This window comes from Mus pahari, chromosome 1 (assembly GCF_900095145.1).
Source record: "Mus pahari chromosome 1, PAHARI_EIJ_v1.1, whole genome shotgun sequence".
Lineage (NCBI taxonomy): Eukaryota > Metazoa > Chordata > Mammalia > Rodentia > Muridae > Mus > Mus pahari.
In genome coordinates this window covers 85,876,671-85,891,560 of record NC_034590.1, presented here as the reverse complement: position 1 = coordinate 85,891,560, position 14,890 = coordinate 85,876,671, and the positions used below count along the sequence as shown (strand labels likewise).

At 50.8% G+C, this 14,890-nt stretch overlaps 1 protein-coding gene across 1 annotated transcript in view; it reads left to right on the top strand.

The window, feature by feature from the left end:
* Plekha7 (pleckstrin homology domain containing A7) overlaps positions 1 to 12,693 on the top strand; it is a 183,534-nt gene extending 170,841 nt beyond the window's left edge. Inside the window, exons 22-26 of the mRNA XM_029535811.1 lie at positions 486 to 739; positions 3,162 to 3,317; positions 6,578 to 6,711; positions 7,412 to 7,551; positions 11,341 to 12,693. Of these exons, the coding sequence (XP_029391671.1) occupies positions 486 to 739; positions 3,162 to 3,317; positions 6,578 to 6,711; positions 7,412 to 7,551; positions 11,341 to 11,363 (707 nt within the window). The 3' untranslated portion in view covers positions 11,364 to 12,693. The remainder of the gene's footprint in view (positions 1 to 485; positions 740 to 3,161; positions 3,318 to 6,577; positions 6,712 to 7,411; positions 7,552 to 11,340) is intronic.
* Positions 12,694 to 14,890: the final 2,197 nt, after the last annotated feature.

Genomic DNA, 14,890 nt, shown 5'->3' with positions numbered 1-14,890 from the left:
CCCCCCCCCCTGCCACACATGCTCCACTCACCAAAAAGGCATTCATACTGCTATCTCTGTTTTCTGATGACTGCCAAGCCTGTCAGGGCAGTGAGAACCTGTACCCTAGGTTCACCCTGGATTGTCAGCTCAGCTGGGTAAGCCCAGCCTCAGGGGCAGCTTCTGCTCAGAAACCTCATTAGGACGAGGGGCATTAGATAATTAGAGGAAGTGATTTTCTGTGGCTAGGATGAGCCCAAAGACTGTATGAGAAAGAGACCGAGCCGGAAGAGGACAGGGGTGGGGGTGGGGCTTAATTGGTAGAGTGTTTGCCCAGCATGTACAAGCCCCTGGGGTTGATCAGTCCCCAACACTGCATAGATCAGATTTGATTGTCAGCACCTGTAACCCCAGCATTTGGGAGGAGTAGCTGGGATGGCCAGGAGTTAAGGTTAACCTTGGCTAAGTAGTGAGGCCAGCCTAGGCTGTCTGAACCCCTGTGCTAGAAGCGGGAAGGAGCAGTACCTCTCGCCCCATCTCCTGTGTCTCACCTTCTCAGAGACCCAAGAGTGCCTTGGAGCGCCTGTACTCGGGGGACCACCAGCGGGGCAAGATGAGTGCGGAGGAGCAGCTGGAGCGGATGAAGCGGCACCAGAAGGCTCTGGTCCGAGAGCGCAAGAGGACCCTGAGCCAAGGAGAGAGGACGGGCCTGCTCTCGGCCCGATACCTCAGCCAGCCACTGCCCGGAGATCTCGGCTCAGTATGTTAGGCGGGGCTGGGACAGAGGCCAGAACTTCCCCGAGTGCCCCAAGCAGATGCACGGATGTCACCTCCCAGGGTGACTTACTTGGTTGACAGACCATCCCGAGGGGCTGCTTGCGCACAATCCCAGCTGCAAGTGTGAGCTGGCCAGAGGATGACCGGAAACAGAGCAGTAGGGAGGACCATGCAGCAGAGGCCGCATCCTTCCTCCACGCTGAGTGGGAGGAGGCTCTGGGCTCAGCTAAGGACTTGAGACTGTAGGATTAGAGTAGGGCAAGACGGGGAGGAAAGGCATGGTATGCAAGTCAACCACACGGCCTCCCAAGCAGATACTGCAGCCAGGGGAGGCAACTCCATAAGGTGCTGGTGGTCTCCCACAGCCCGCGGTGCAGAGGCCTCAGGTCCTCAGGAGGGCTGGGGAAATTGGTGCTGCCCCGATGGCTGGCGCTGCACCTGCCCACGGTTGCCTTAGGCCCATTGTGGGGACATTGCGTTTGGCTTTGGGGTTTGGACCCCCCAGTTTCCCAGCCCTCTAGCCTGACTGCTCCCTCCCTAATTCATTGCACAAGCTCCTACGCTTCTAGTGTCCGCCGCTCATTGCCTCTAATCCTGCCTGATTGTCTCTACAGACGCTCTGAATTGGTACTGGCCCCTCTCTAACCAGCCAGTGCTGTCTCTGACCAGGCTTGTACTAGCAGCTCTCGGCTCCCTAGCCTAGCGGGCATCCCTAGGTGTGGCTTACCTTCCCACTGCCCTGCTTTGTGGAGGCCAACTGACTGGTAATTCACCCATCCAAAAAGCTGCTCCGTGAGGACCACCGTCATTAGCAGAGGTCTGGGCACTGGGGATTTACCGATTCCCATGCCTTACGCTGGACAGTAAACATCAGCTTTAGAGAGTGCGCAGTCTGAGGCCATTTGGTGGTAATTCCTCCTATCCCATCATGCAATTCCTTATGGAAAAGCTTTTGTAATTCTGAGTTAGTAACTTGAATAGATAGCAAAATAAATTGTATTCAGAGGGCCTCTCTGTAGCTGTTAGTCACGAAATGACTAGAACAATGTCTTTAAAAGCTATAAACCCATTAACTTTTAAGAATTATGAGTAAACTTCATAACCCTGACTTTCTACAACCTGCTGCCTGGAATACAGAGAGTATTTCAGAACCACAACTCCGATACCTTGTTCTTTTTCTTGTGTAAGTCTCATCAACGCCAATAAACGTGTTGCTTCCCATGACGGATTGGCGTGGTTCTTCCGCAGGGTATTTGCAGAGTGCGGTGAACTTTTGCTGTTTGTGGAAGCAATCAGGCTGGTTAAATGAGGACTTGTCTCTCTTTGAGCACTTGTGAGCGTGTAAGGAATTGTGTGTTTTCTTTGTGAACTATTAAATTTATCCCTGGACTTCAATTGCCTAAGTCGTCCAAACTGTAATTGGAAAACCATCACCACACACAATTCTGTTGGTTTGCTACGGAGGACCGGAGCTTGTGCATGAATGTGTGGAGCGTGCTGACATGGAGATGGGATGGGGCAGGGTGGGTGTGAGACATCTTTGGCGGCTGAGGTATTGTGAGATGAATGGAGTGAGACAGAGGAGGTGATCTGAGGCCCAAGTATGGTCTCATCCTCACAAGAGAGTCCTTTGTTCTTTTAAGGTCAGAGGTCCGAAGTGAACAGGAAGCCATCTTGGAGCTGCGCAGACATGCCTGGGTAGATTTTTCCCTCCTGGGAAAAGACGTTGATACAAAGTTGCCACTGTGAAATAGCCTTGGAGCATTCCGTCTGATCTCACTTTTAGTTAGTTTTCTAGTTTAAGGAAAATGTCTTATCTCAGATGGTTACCATTTTCCACAGCTGTTTGCTACACTGGTGGTCAACCAACTCCTTGGGAGTGATTGGAACGCTCTACCAGTGCTAGGATGCAGGTTCCCCAACTCTGCATCAGGCCTTCCCCAAACTCCCAGCAGGAGGTCATCCCCAAGAGCTTGAAGGCTGTGAAGGGCGTATTTTTTTTCCCACTGGTATGCCTGTCAGGAGTGTATGGCTCCTAAACCAGAAGGCTTTGGGGAAGGGGTATTTAGAAGAGGCAGGTCACTCTCTTATTCCTGGGAACATTTTGGATCCCTGTGGACGACTGTAGGCTTAAAGCCGTGGGTCTTCCTCCAGTACCCTACGGATGCACATTTGAATACTCAGAGATCCTAGATCAGAGCACAGCCAGCAGTGTGAAGGAGGCCACAGGACTAAGGCAGAGGCCAGTTTTCAGTTACACACACACACACACACACACACACACACACACACACACACACACCTAATGTCTCAAAAGCCCGTCTTCCCAGGCCCTCAGGCCCCAGGGCCCTGTGTGGCTCTTGCATGGGTCGGAAAATGAAGTTAATCCTCTCCTCTGTTGCCAGTGGAAGCGAGAACGAGATTTTGACCTGCAGCTGCTGGAGCGGGCTGCGCAGGGGGACAGAAAAGACAAAGAGGAGGGCTGGCTGAAAGTGCACGCCACACCTGTCATGGAGTTGGACCTGGAGCCACAAGACTATGACTTGGACATCAGCAGAGAGGTGAGGATAGGGGCCTCCTTCATGCTTTCTAGAAGTTACCAGGCAGGGTTCAGCTTCACTGTTGCCCAAGAAGGTCCGGAGCTTCAGACCGTAAAGGTGTCAGTGTTCCGAATCATGCTTAAGCCTATTTCTGTACTTGGGAGCAAACTGTGCCCCTGTTCTTAATGGTGATGAGGGGAGAATTAAGTGACTCAGCATGTTCCCAAGAGGATTAGAAAATGTTCCCTGGATCATTAGTGGTGGCCCTCGAAAATGACCTGTTAGGCAGACCGTAGCTATCATACATGGTGGGAAAATACAGGGCAGGTCTGAAAAGTCACAGGAGACATTTCTAGCCAGGACTGGAGCCAATTTCGGTCTGAACTCTTCTGCTGCCCTCTAGTGGCCCACTTGCCTCATGACAGATCAGGCCTAGGAAAACAAGGCAGGAGAAAGGAAGGGAGGGAGCGAGTGCCAGGGTGCCAGTCAGTCTTCTAGACATCCCTGGTCACCTGTGGTTGTGGGCAGTGTCTGCAGCGGTTTCAGTTCTTTGTATCCCTAGCACTGGGATGACATGCAGTAGGCATGCTATAAATGTCTGCTGATGGACGACATTGCTATATCAATTTTCAGTGCCCCAAAACATTTGTACAGGAACTTGGCCTGCTGCATTTTTCCCAGGTGTAGGCTGAGTTTGGGTGAGACTAAGTCTTCCACGGGTGCCCTACTTAGGCAGAGGGGGGACTTTGCCACTATTGTTGGTGGTGGGGTGTGTGTATATGTGTGTTAAAATCTGGGTCTCACACATGCCAAGTACATAGAACTACATACCTAACCCTCCTGTTTTCAAGAGACAGGGCAGATCCATTTACAGGTTTGTTTGTTTTTTCCTTTGAATGGTTAGGGATTCATGGGGGAGAGGGGCTCTGAGAACAAAGAGAACACTGTAGGTTCTTGGTTCTTAACAGTCAGTAAATCCAGCCTCCTGCCCCAGGTCTAAACAGCAGACGCCAACAGTCTGGCGTCTTTCTTATTCACAAAGAGCCTCCATGTGCTCTCCTGGCAATTCAAGGATGCCTTCTCTGTCCTTCCTTATCTCTAACCTAAATCCTCCTGCTACAATGCAATCTACTTCCTTCTCTAGGTCTGTCCTGGTCAGATGACAGATTTTTCTTGCCACTTTTCAACAAAGTGAAGGGCCACATGGGTTCAGTTCTGCTACTGAGACCAAAATCCACCCAGTCAAGGGAGAAGAAAACTACTTTGAGGCAAATGAAGATGACATTTTGGAAATCACAAGCTTAAGCAGTCCTAAAAGTGTGGTCAGAGGTTTTCAGAACTTTAGATAGCAGGTTAAAAACAGGGATTCCCACTGGTGCTGGGGGGAAAAATTAGCTTTAATTTTTTTTATTATTTATTTATTATATGTGAGTACACTGTAGCTGTCCTCAAACACCCCAGAAGAGGACATCAGATCTCATTGCGGATGGTTGGGATGTGAACTCAGGACCTTTGGAATGTGGTGGATGGGATTTGAACTCAGGACCTTTGGAAGAGCAGTCAGTGCTCTTAACCGCTGAGCCATCTCTTCAATCCCTAAATTTTTTTTTTTTTTAATTTAAAATGTACTGAGACAACCGGTAGAGTTGGTTCTTTGCTACCATGTGGGTCCCCAAGATCAAACTTGAGTCATTAGCCTTGGCAGCAAGCACCCTTACCTACTGAGCCATCTCTCAAATGCACAAATTAAACATTCTTGCAGGAATGGGGTGTTATGAAGACTGAATCTATAGGTAGTATGGGGGGAGGGGTCTTGTCACCAGAGCACTTTTCCAGAGGAAAGAATGAGAGAGCTTTTAGGAAAGGTAACTTAGATAAACCTGCAGAGTCAGGCTGGGGGGTGGGTGGAGAACTAAAGAGAGGACCACCAGTCTTCATCCATTAGGTGAAGGTAAAAATCTGTGTTCTGTGAAAAGCACCTTGGTTATTAACCGGTTGCATGCTGGTATTGCAGGTTTAAGCTTTTCAGTCAGTCAGGTCTGACCTGTATGCCCCCCAAACTTAGAAGTGAGTTTGAGATGGGAAAGGTTTTACTACGGTTATGTCAGCTCACCCATCAGTTTTGGGTGGTCTCTAAGCTGTCTGACTCTGGTTCAACCTTTTTTGTTTGTTTATTTGGTTGGTTGGGCTTTGTTATTTTCTGTTTTGAGACAGGACCTTTCTAGGTAGCCCTGGCTGGCCCAGAACTCACTGTGTCAAATAGTGATCCACTTGTCTCTGCCTCTCCAGTGCTGGGATTAAATACATGTACTATCTCACAGCCCTGAAATAGGACTTCATTTACTAAAGGACTACTCAGTGCCAGGTCCCTAAATTAGACAGAGCAGAAGAAAGCTCCCTAGGTGGGAAGGACACTCGAGCTCCCACTGAGCCGGTGTGGCTGGAGGGTCAGCTCACTGGGGCTTCCTGTGAGGGTCTCAGTGTGTTGCCTGCCTTGCTATTTCCCTTTCCCTTGGCCTCTAGTAAGCTGTCTAGTGTAGCAGGAAGAGCATGTGCTTCGGTGTGAGACCAGGTTCGAGTCCTTAGTTCCACAACTGATTCATTTGATGATCTTAGCAAGTTTCTTCACCTGTGTGAGTGTATCTGGGAGTGCTGGGGGGGGGGTGAGCTGTGGGGAACAGGACTGGAGCAAGAGTGGGGTTGAGGCATGTCCAAACCCTAGAAATCTTGTCCTGATATTGGCAGGAGTAGGATTGTGCTCCCCCAACCCCCAAGACACACACACACACACACACACACACACACACATGTGCACTGCCCTGGGCCTGCATATCCCTGCACATAGACCTTTGCCACACCAGAGGAGGTCACATAGCCCAGCAGCCAGGTTAAACCTCTTTTCCTTTCATAAGGTTCTGTTCTGCAGTACCTGGAATTCTTCCTTATGCAAATGAGGCTTCCCAGCACCTTTGCCCCAGCCTGTGATGGATGCACACTACCCCAAAGCCTCTACCCACTCCCCAAAGGGTTAAATAGCCTCTGTTTCCCCAATTAAACAAGCAGTCTCCCTCCCCCTGAGATCTCCATCAACCGTCACCATCATGCTCTCGGGCCACCAGTCTGATGGTGGGCGACCATGCTGTTAAGGGATGGGGAAGAGGATGGGAGTGACATCTGTAGACTTTGATGCTTACTCACAGGGTAGGAAGGGTTGGGAAAACATGTCTCAGACCAGAGCATCTGAGCTTACCCTCTATCCTGCCACCTGATCCTCTCCCCAGCTGTCGAAACCGGAGAAGGTCTCCATCCCCGAGCGGTATGTGGAACTAGACCCCGAGGACCCTCCCAGCCTGGAGGAGCTGCAGGCGCGGTACCAAAAGGCGGAGAAGATACGGAACATCCTTGCCCGGTCAAGGTCAGCCCTTACTTGCTCAACTCTAGAAGTCTCACAGACTCCATCTCAGGTGACAGCTCAGCCACGAGGAGACCCCGGCCAGGCTGACCGGCCAATATTTTGCTAGGCTTTATTTCAAATGAATTCCTCTGACTGAAGGGGTCAGCAGGTGCTCCAACAGGAAAGCTTGCCTCAGTTACCTAAAAGGTGCTGACGAACTGGTGAAGGGTTCCTGTCCCAGGTCCATGTCCCCAGATCTGTCCTCGGTGACTGGCAAGTGTCGGCCATTTAGCTAGACATTAGTGAGGTGGATTTAGTGGAGGCCACGTTCACTGATGGTCCTCCTAACGTTTGTGTCCACACTCTAATATGGATTCATAGATAGGCCTGGCCTTTACCTACTTCCTGAACACTGAGCTTGGACAACAGGAAGTGGTTTTTCTGACCTCTGAGTTCTCCTTTCAGAGTGACATTAGCCATTTCATATCTGGATTTATCAGGAATCCCCAGCTGGAACCCTAAGCTTGAGGCCTACAGGAGGAACTGAAGTTGTGTTCATTGTGGGTTTAGGAAGAAGTAGGCGTCCTTGTCTTGGAGGAAAACGGGCAATGCACATCGCCCCCAAAGTGTTGACGATTCACCTCCCTGCAGCCAGGGAGATACATGTGGGGCTGATGGCTGGGGTGTCGAGACTCACGGCCTTCTCTCTCATCCCCAACAGCATGTGCAACCTACAGCCACCGGGCCAGGACCGCAGCAGCCTGGCCGACCTGGACTCACAGCTGCAGGAGCAGGAACGGATAATCAACATTTCCTATGCCCTGGCCTCTGAGGCCTCGAAGCGCAGCAAGCAGGTAGCAGGTAGGCTGCGGGTGCCAACCTCCACGGCCCGGTCCCTGCTTGCTGTTCTTAGTGACTCGTCCTAGAGCCAGGAAGTTAGCTGATGTCGGCAGGCAAGGGTGCCACAGAGCTCTACATCTGCCAGCTCTGAGACAAGGTGACAGGGACTTTTCTCTCCTTAGGAAGAAGGGGCAGACGTGACACTGGAGCAGGGCTTTCATGGTGGGGCAAAGCAAAGAGCTCCTCTGTCCTCTGCCTAGAAACCCTTCCTTGGTCCTCAAGCCAAAGCCGCTCACTCACCTTTGGCAGAAAGTAGGAGAATCGAGAATTGAGGCTTTGCCAGCCTAGCCAAAAGACTATCGCCGTAGAAGCAGCACACCGCTGCTGTGTTCCATATGAAGGGTGCTTTAAGCATGTGTCTGTAAACCCCGTGGTCAGGAAGCTGAGGCAGGAGGATTGCTGCATGCATGCTAGGCTAGCCTGGACTACAGAGTGAGACCCTGTCACAAAGAAAACAGTCAGAAAAGGGACTGTGGGTTCCTCCCTCTGTTCATATCTCCCTTTCTGTGGTAGCCTTATAGTTTCCCTGGTGTAGTTTGCCCCTTCTATGGAGGCCATTGTGTCTTCATGCGGTGTCCCTGGCCAGCTATACTTGTGAGACGGACAGTCGGAGGACTCAGAGTGGTACCATTCTACCTCCTGGTCCTCTAACACACCCGGCCAAGTGTGAGGCCAGCGGGCCCTGTGGCTGCCAACCCTGGGGAGTCTGGAGTGGGAAGCAGCCTGGGCATTGCTTTTGGAGGCCCGTGAGTGACAAATGATGACACAGATGCCAGACTCTCAGTAGCAGCCTGTTCTCTGTCCCATGTCCTGATGCAGTGCAGCTCCTAGAAATACAGCCTTGTGTGGTGACTTATTCCCACCTAGGGAGGTGTAGACAGGTTGGTCAGAATTTCAAAGTCCTTCTTGATTATATAGCAAGTTTAGGTATAGCATAGACTATACACAAGACCCTGTCTCAAAACAAAACCAGACTAAAGCAGAGATGTCTCTGCTGTCCCCGTTCTGTCTGAGGCATGTAGAGGGCCTGAAAGCAGGCTTGTGTTGCTCTGTGGCTGGGACTTAGGCAATCCCATCTCAGTGGCCCTTGAGCCCCTCCCTGAGAAGCTGCCCCTGCCCTCCAAGCACCTCCTCATGCTGTGCTTGTGCCCACTCTGCCTCCACATCTTAGATGGTACCCAGGGCCTCTGGTATGCTGGGCTGATCCACCAGGCACCGAGCTACACTCTCAGCTTGCTCTCACTCTGACCAATCCCTTCTGCTTCCTCCCTCACAGCTGATGACCCCAGCCCTGACCTCTTGTTCTGCACCTTTCTTTGCTCTTGCTCTCTCCCCTGAATCAGAAACTACAGGCAAGCGAGGCCTCATGGATCTGCCCCCAGGACGAGGCCATTAGTTGGGCAGTCAGGCCAGGCCACACAGTCTTGCCAGGCAGGGCATAAGGTGGTGTGGGTGGGCAGATCACTCTAACACACTGCTTGATTCCCGTGTGCTCTGTCTAGTGCAGCAGCTGGCCCTCCTCCCGCCTAAAGCCCCCCTGTCCTCCAGGACGGTGCCACCTTACCCCCCCTTAAGCAACGGACTGCACTACACCTTTGTCTAACACCTTCCAAGTAAGAGCCCCTGCCTAGCTGGCCTGCTGCTGTGCGCCCTGTAGTCTCACCATGCCCCTCCTGCCTTCCCTCTGCTGCTGAGCTGACTGCAATGCCTCCTGCTGTTGCTTCCTTCCATTGGCACTGCGGCCGCTGGAGGGTGGGGTGGAAAGCCTGCCAGAGGTGGTGGACAGAAGTTCACCTTTAAGGAACTCAGGGCTCAGGGCTCAATCGAGGTCAGCATCAAAGGTGCTATTGTGCCGAAATACCTTGGGGGAGTTTCTAGCCCTTTGTCCCCACTAGATGATGTTGCCATTTAGAGGGTTCATGCTGCAGAACTGTACAGTTGAGGTACAAGAAAAGAACTGAAAAACAACAACAGCCAAAAAACAAAAACAAAACAAAAAACAACTTCGTACATTTTAAGTCCACTTAGGATTTTGTGCTGGGCTGCACTCACAGCCAGCTGTCCTGGGCCGGGGTTGGACATGTCTTCTAGGGTACCAGCTACACTTGCCCATTCCTTTTTCCCAAGGCAGCTTGATGCTCCCCAAGACAGCACAGGCCACGTTGCCAGTATCCAGGGAAAAGAAGAGTTAGATCTCACTCTTTCAGGGCTTTATCATAGAGACTGGGTTACAGCCCAGAGTTACAGAAGACAAGCAGACCCTGAGGGACTGGGCTCAGTCCTCCACACAGCAAGGCCTGGCATTTTATCAGTCTCTGGCTGCCTTAGGGAAGAGACAGAGGCAAATCCAGGAGCACAACCCATCGGGAAGCTTGGTACGACCCCATGAAGTAAGTGGCTGACAAGGACAGGCAGTAGGTGTAGGAAGAAGCTCCACCCTCACTACCCCCACTCCCACCCCCACCCCCAGGAGCCAGCAGGCCCAGCTCCTGACCAGTTGTGAGTGAATTCATAGCTTGTGTCCGCTGCCCCATCTGTCTCCTCACCTGGACCCCAGCGATCACACCAGAGCTCCCTGAGCCAGTCTCTCCCTGACAGTCTGCCTTGCTGTCAGTGTGCAGAGTTCCCTTCTCCTTCCTTTACTGGATTATGGTTAACTGGGTTGAGGGACTGCTGTGTGTTAGGCATTGTGCTGAGTGTCTCCTGATCCTCCCAACCTCACTATAAGGCTATTCACTCTATTTTGTATCCGAGGAGATGTAGTTCCGACACCTGAGGGACTTGCCCAAGGAGATGAAGCTTGTGCCAGGGTGCTAAGCCCTTTGCTATGAACCTACAACTTTTTTGCTGGCTTATAGGCTCATCTGGGCTACCCCCAGAAGCTCCAAGGGTCTGCAGAACAGGCTAATGGGGGGATCGCTTTACACAGGGGCCCTCCAACTTAGGACTGCCCCTGCTTCACAGCCAGCATACTCTAGCCAGCCTGAGGGCAGGAGGAGGTAAGCTAGCTTGGGCCTAGCCTAGTCTAGCCATCAGAAGGGGTGGAGTAGACCTCCATGGGAAGCTGCAGCCATGGCCATTGTAAAGGCCTCTGGGACTTACCAGGACCAGAGAGAGAGAGAGAGAGAGAGAGAGAGAGAGAGAGAGAGAGGTGATAGATAGATAGATAGATAGATAGATAGATAGATAGATAGATAGATAGATAGATAGATAGATAATAGAAATCTGAGCAGGCAGAAGTACCAGTGAGAGGCTCTGATCTCTCTATTTTAAGTGAGAGGTGCCAGTGAGAGGCTCTGTTCTCTAGCTTTTCAAGCCCCACACTCTGTCTTGGGCTAGACCTTAGATGCTTTCTCCAGAGCTCAGCCACGTTTCTTCCTGTCATGGCACCACAGGCAATGACAGGAAGAACCACTCTGTTCTTAGATTAGAAAGCAGGGTCATAGAGGTAGGCTATCTGAGAATAAAGGGCAGCCGTTTACCGCCATGGCTTGCCCAGGTCTCCGCTACTGCGGGTTAAGTTTGTGAACTAGTGTGGGTGCAGTATGTTTCCTAGAGGTGGAAGGAAAATGAGGCCCAATGCTTTGGGTCATAAAAGAAAAGGTCCCTTGACAGCGGCCGCCTTGCCCACACACCCTGCTCTCTTGCTCCATCTGCCAGCCCCTGTCATGCGTGTGCACAAACATGCCCACTCTTAGGACAAGAACAAAGGTTCGCCAGCCTCTTATTGTTTCTTGTGCTTTTTGCCAGCCCAGGCAGTAACAGACCCATGATCCAGTGTGCAGAGGAGAAGCCTGGAGCCGGGGACCCAGCGAAACCAGTGTCTTCTTGGAGTATGGTTCTCTCTGCCCCAGTGGAAACCCTTCCAGCAGAGCAGGGGCTCTGGCTGGAGGAGAGAGCAACCCACCAGCCGTGGTGGGTGCAGCATGGAGCCAGGGCTCCATTCTAACACACGCCCATTCGTTTCAGTCCAGATTCCCTTTTACAGATAACAGAAGCACTTTTGATACACAATGTGAAATATACTGTATTTTAGAATCAGAATATATTTTATAATGCTCACCTGGAGGACTGAATGGCTGGTAAGGTGAACCTACAGGGTTTTGTAGCCACACATAGGGATTCAGGTACTATGGGAGTGGTTGGCAGAGTGGGTGGGGAGAGGGGCAAGGCAAGCAGGGCCATTTCCACCCCCCCCCATGAACCCAGACAGCGCAGGGTTCGAGACTATGCTTCCCATGGATTCTAGTATGGAGCTCATTGAGCTGTCTAGGAAATGAGTCAGTTAGCGGCAGAGGTCCACAACCCTGAACTGATGCCCAGCCCTGGAAACTCCACCTGGATGGCCCCACGGAGCCCGTCTGTGCCTTGGCCCTTGGTCCTGACTGAGGAGCAACCATGTGCTCAAAAGCCTTGGCTTCTTAGCTGTCGGTGAAGTGAAGTTCCTTCAGCAGACAATTCTCAGAAGAAAGAAAAAAAAAAAGCCACTGTGAAGTGGAAAGTGGAGATGTGTTAAAGCAATAACTGGGCATTGGGTGGCATCTGCTGACAAATGCCCAGCCTTGAGCCATCCTTCCAGCCAGGCCATACTCAAGGACCCCTGCTGCCTGCTGTGGGGAAACCCAGGCCAGTTTCCTCTGACTAGGTCTGGTGAGGCGGGCAGCCAGGGCTAGGACACAGGATTGTGACTTAACTCCAGCCCAGCTGAGGTGGAGGTGGCCATGCCAGACTCAGTGTTTTGTCCCTTTATTTAACTTGTCTCAAGATATTCTACATGCAGGAAGCAGTGAAAACCATAAACACCTTCATTGGGTGGAGCCGCATTTTAAAAGAAAATTTGTATTTGACTATGCCTAAAAGAAGAAAAAGAACCCTTGAATGTATTTAGAAGTTACTGTCTATTTTTAACTAACTCCATATGCTGCCAGTATCAACTTCATGACATTTGCCAAAATAAGATTTTATTTTTTGCCTTTATAAGATTTTGTTGGAAAAATGAAATGAATATTTTGCAAGAAAAAGTTAATTTAAATAAAAGTGTAATGGTTTGCAAAAAAAAAAAAAAAGTGATGTATAGATTAAAATATTAACCTCATCCATGTCGTGGCTTTTGCTGGCTGTATTCATTCACCATGGACTGTGTGCCCTTGCCCTGCGTCAACCCTCGTCCTCCCCTCACTGTTCTCGTATGAAAGAGCCTCCTCACTGATGGCTCCTTGACAGTGAGTTTGGAGGCCTGAGGGGTGAGGATCCCTTTCCCACCACCAGGCAAGGATCCCTATTTGGGGCTGGTTTGGGCTGGCCGGGCCCAATCTAATCAAGACAGCAGAAGTGGTACAGCGGGCCCCTATCCAACCCACACACTGCGCCCATTCAAATGAGGCCTGTTAGTGATGGACCGTTGCAAACTGGATTTGCATTTAATTCATCTTGACTTGGGATGAATGCTCAAAGCAGGAGGCAAGGGGCCAGTTTGGTTTAAAGATGTGTGCATTTCCAAGTTCCTGCACGGCCAAGGAGTGTGTTGAAGGTTTGGAGAAGCCTTCCAAGTATTTAAACTGGAAAGAGTGGAATCCCAGGCATTCTGGATGGGTAGAAGGGAGAGCTGCTATTGTGGCCACTGTTTGTCTGGAACTTAAGAGTAAGAAATGCTCTTCTTGTTTTACACACTAGCTGGAATGTCACGCAACAGATTAAAGTAAGGAGGGGAAGGTCTGTAGCTGAGTGCAAAACCCCACGGCCAGCCAATGCCTACCCCACGGGGAGCCAGCCATCTGTAGGCCGTTTCTAGGTGGTTTCTCAACAAGCACATTGGTGGTTTCGAGCTGTCGGTGTTGGTTTGTGTTTCACAACTATAGCCCTTTGTGTGAGGGAGCGTGGCAACTGTCCGGCTTCTGTCCCCAGCGTTCTCCATCAGGGTTCTGGGAGAATGGTGGCTTCAGTTTCAGTCTGCAGAGAAAGTGAAAGGGCTTCAGCCAAACTCAGTACAAAGCACTCAAAGAAAGAAGAATCATAGGATGGCCATGTCTGTGTAGGAAGCAATGTGACTGGCTGCTACTCAACCCCTAGAGAGGACTTAGCTGCCTGAAGTAAGATGAGATCATCTCGGGGCTGGGGAGATGACTCGGTCAGGAGAGTGCCTGAGTTCAATTACTAGAACCCCAGTGAGCAAGCAGGCTGGGCGGTGTGAACCTGTACTCCCAGTTCCTGGGAGGCTGAGACAGGAAGAGTCCCGGAGCTCACTGACCAACCAGTCTGGCTCCAGATTCGATGAGGGACCCTATCTCAAACAGTAAGGTGTGGAGCCTGAGAGGTGACTTAGAGGTCAAGAACACTTGCTCTTGAGGAGAACCCCAGTTTGCTTCCTGGAACGGAACCTGCATGTGGCTCACAGGCATCTATAACCCCAGTTTCAGGGTGTCTGGGTCCCTTTTCTCAGCACAGGAAGGGCCCTACAGAGAAGCAGTACACACATGCACATGCAGGCAAGATACTCATATGCATGCACATGTAGGCAAGATAGTCATGTGCATACATAAATCTAACAAAAAGGAGATGGAAGAGCAATTGAGGGAGAAACTGACATGGGCCTCTCCCACACATGTGTGTGCCTAGACACATGCTCATGCCAACACTCTTAACACATGTGTGTGCATGTGCACACGTGTCCATGCAAACACTACTTGCACAAAGTTAAAAAACCAAAACCAAGGAGCTGGTGAGATGGCTCATCAGGTAAGAGCACCCCGTCTGCTCTTCCAAAGGTCCTGAGTTCAAATCCCAGCAACCACATGGTGGCTCACAACCATCCGTAACAAGATCTGGCGCCCTCTTCTGGAGTGTCTGAAGACAGCTACAGTGTACTTACATATAATAAATAAATAAATCTAAAAAAACAAAAACCGAAACCAAGATGAGGTCATTTGCAGACTGGCTGAGTAGTCGTGTGCAGCCTGGGATTAAGGACTCTGGCCCAGTATTTTTAGCTGTGTATCCTTACAGAGCTCAGGGTCTGAGCAGAGTGGAGGATGTGTGTTCCTGTGTAGTCTCTAATCTCTTTTGCATTCATTTATTTTATGTGTGTGGATATAAGTGCACTTGTCCTGTGACTCAAATGTGGCAGTCAGAGGACAGTTTTTGAGATTTGTCCCTCCTACTATGTGGATCCCAGGGAATCAAATTCAGGGAATCAGGTTTAACAGCAAACACCCTTTAAGCCCTGTTTACCTCTTAATTCTGACTACAACCTAGGCCCCAGGTGAGGCCCAGGCTGTCCTTTCAAATCTTGGCCAGAACCAGC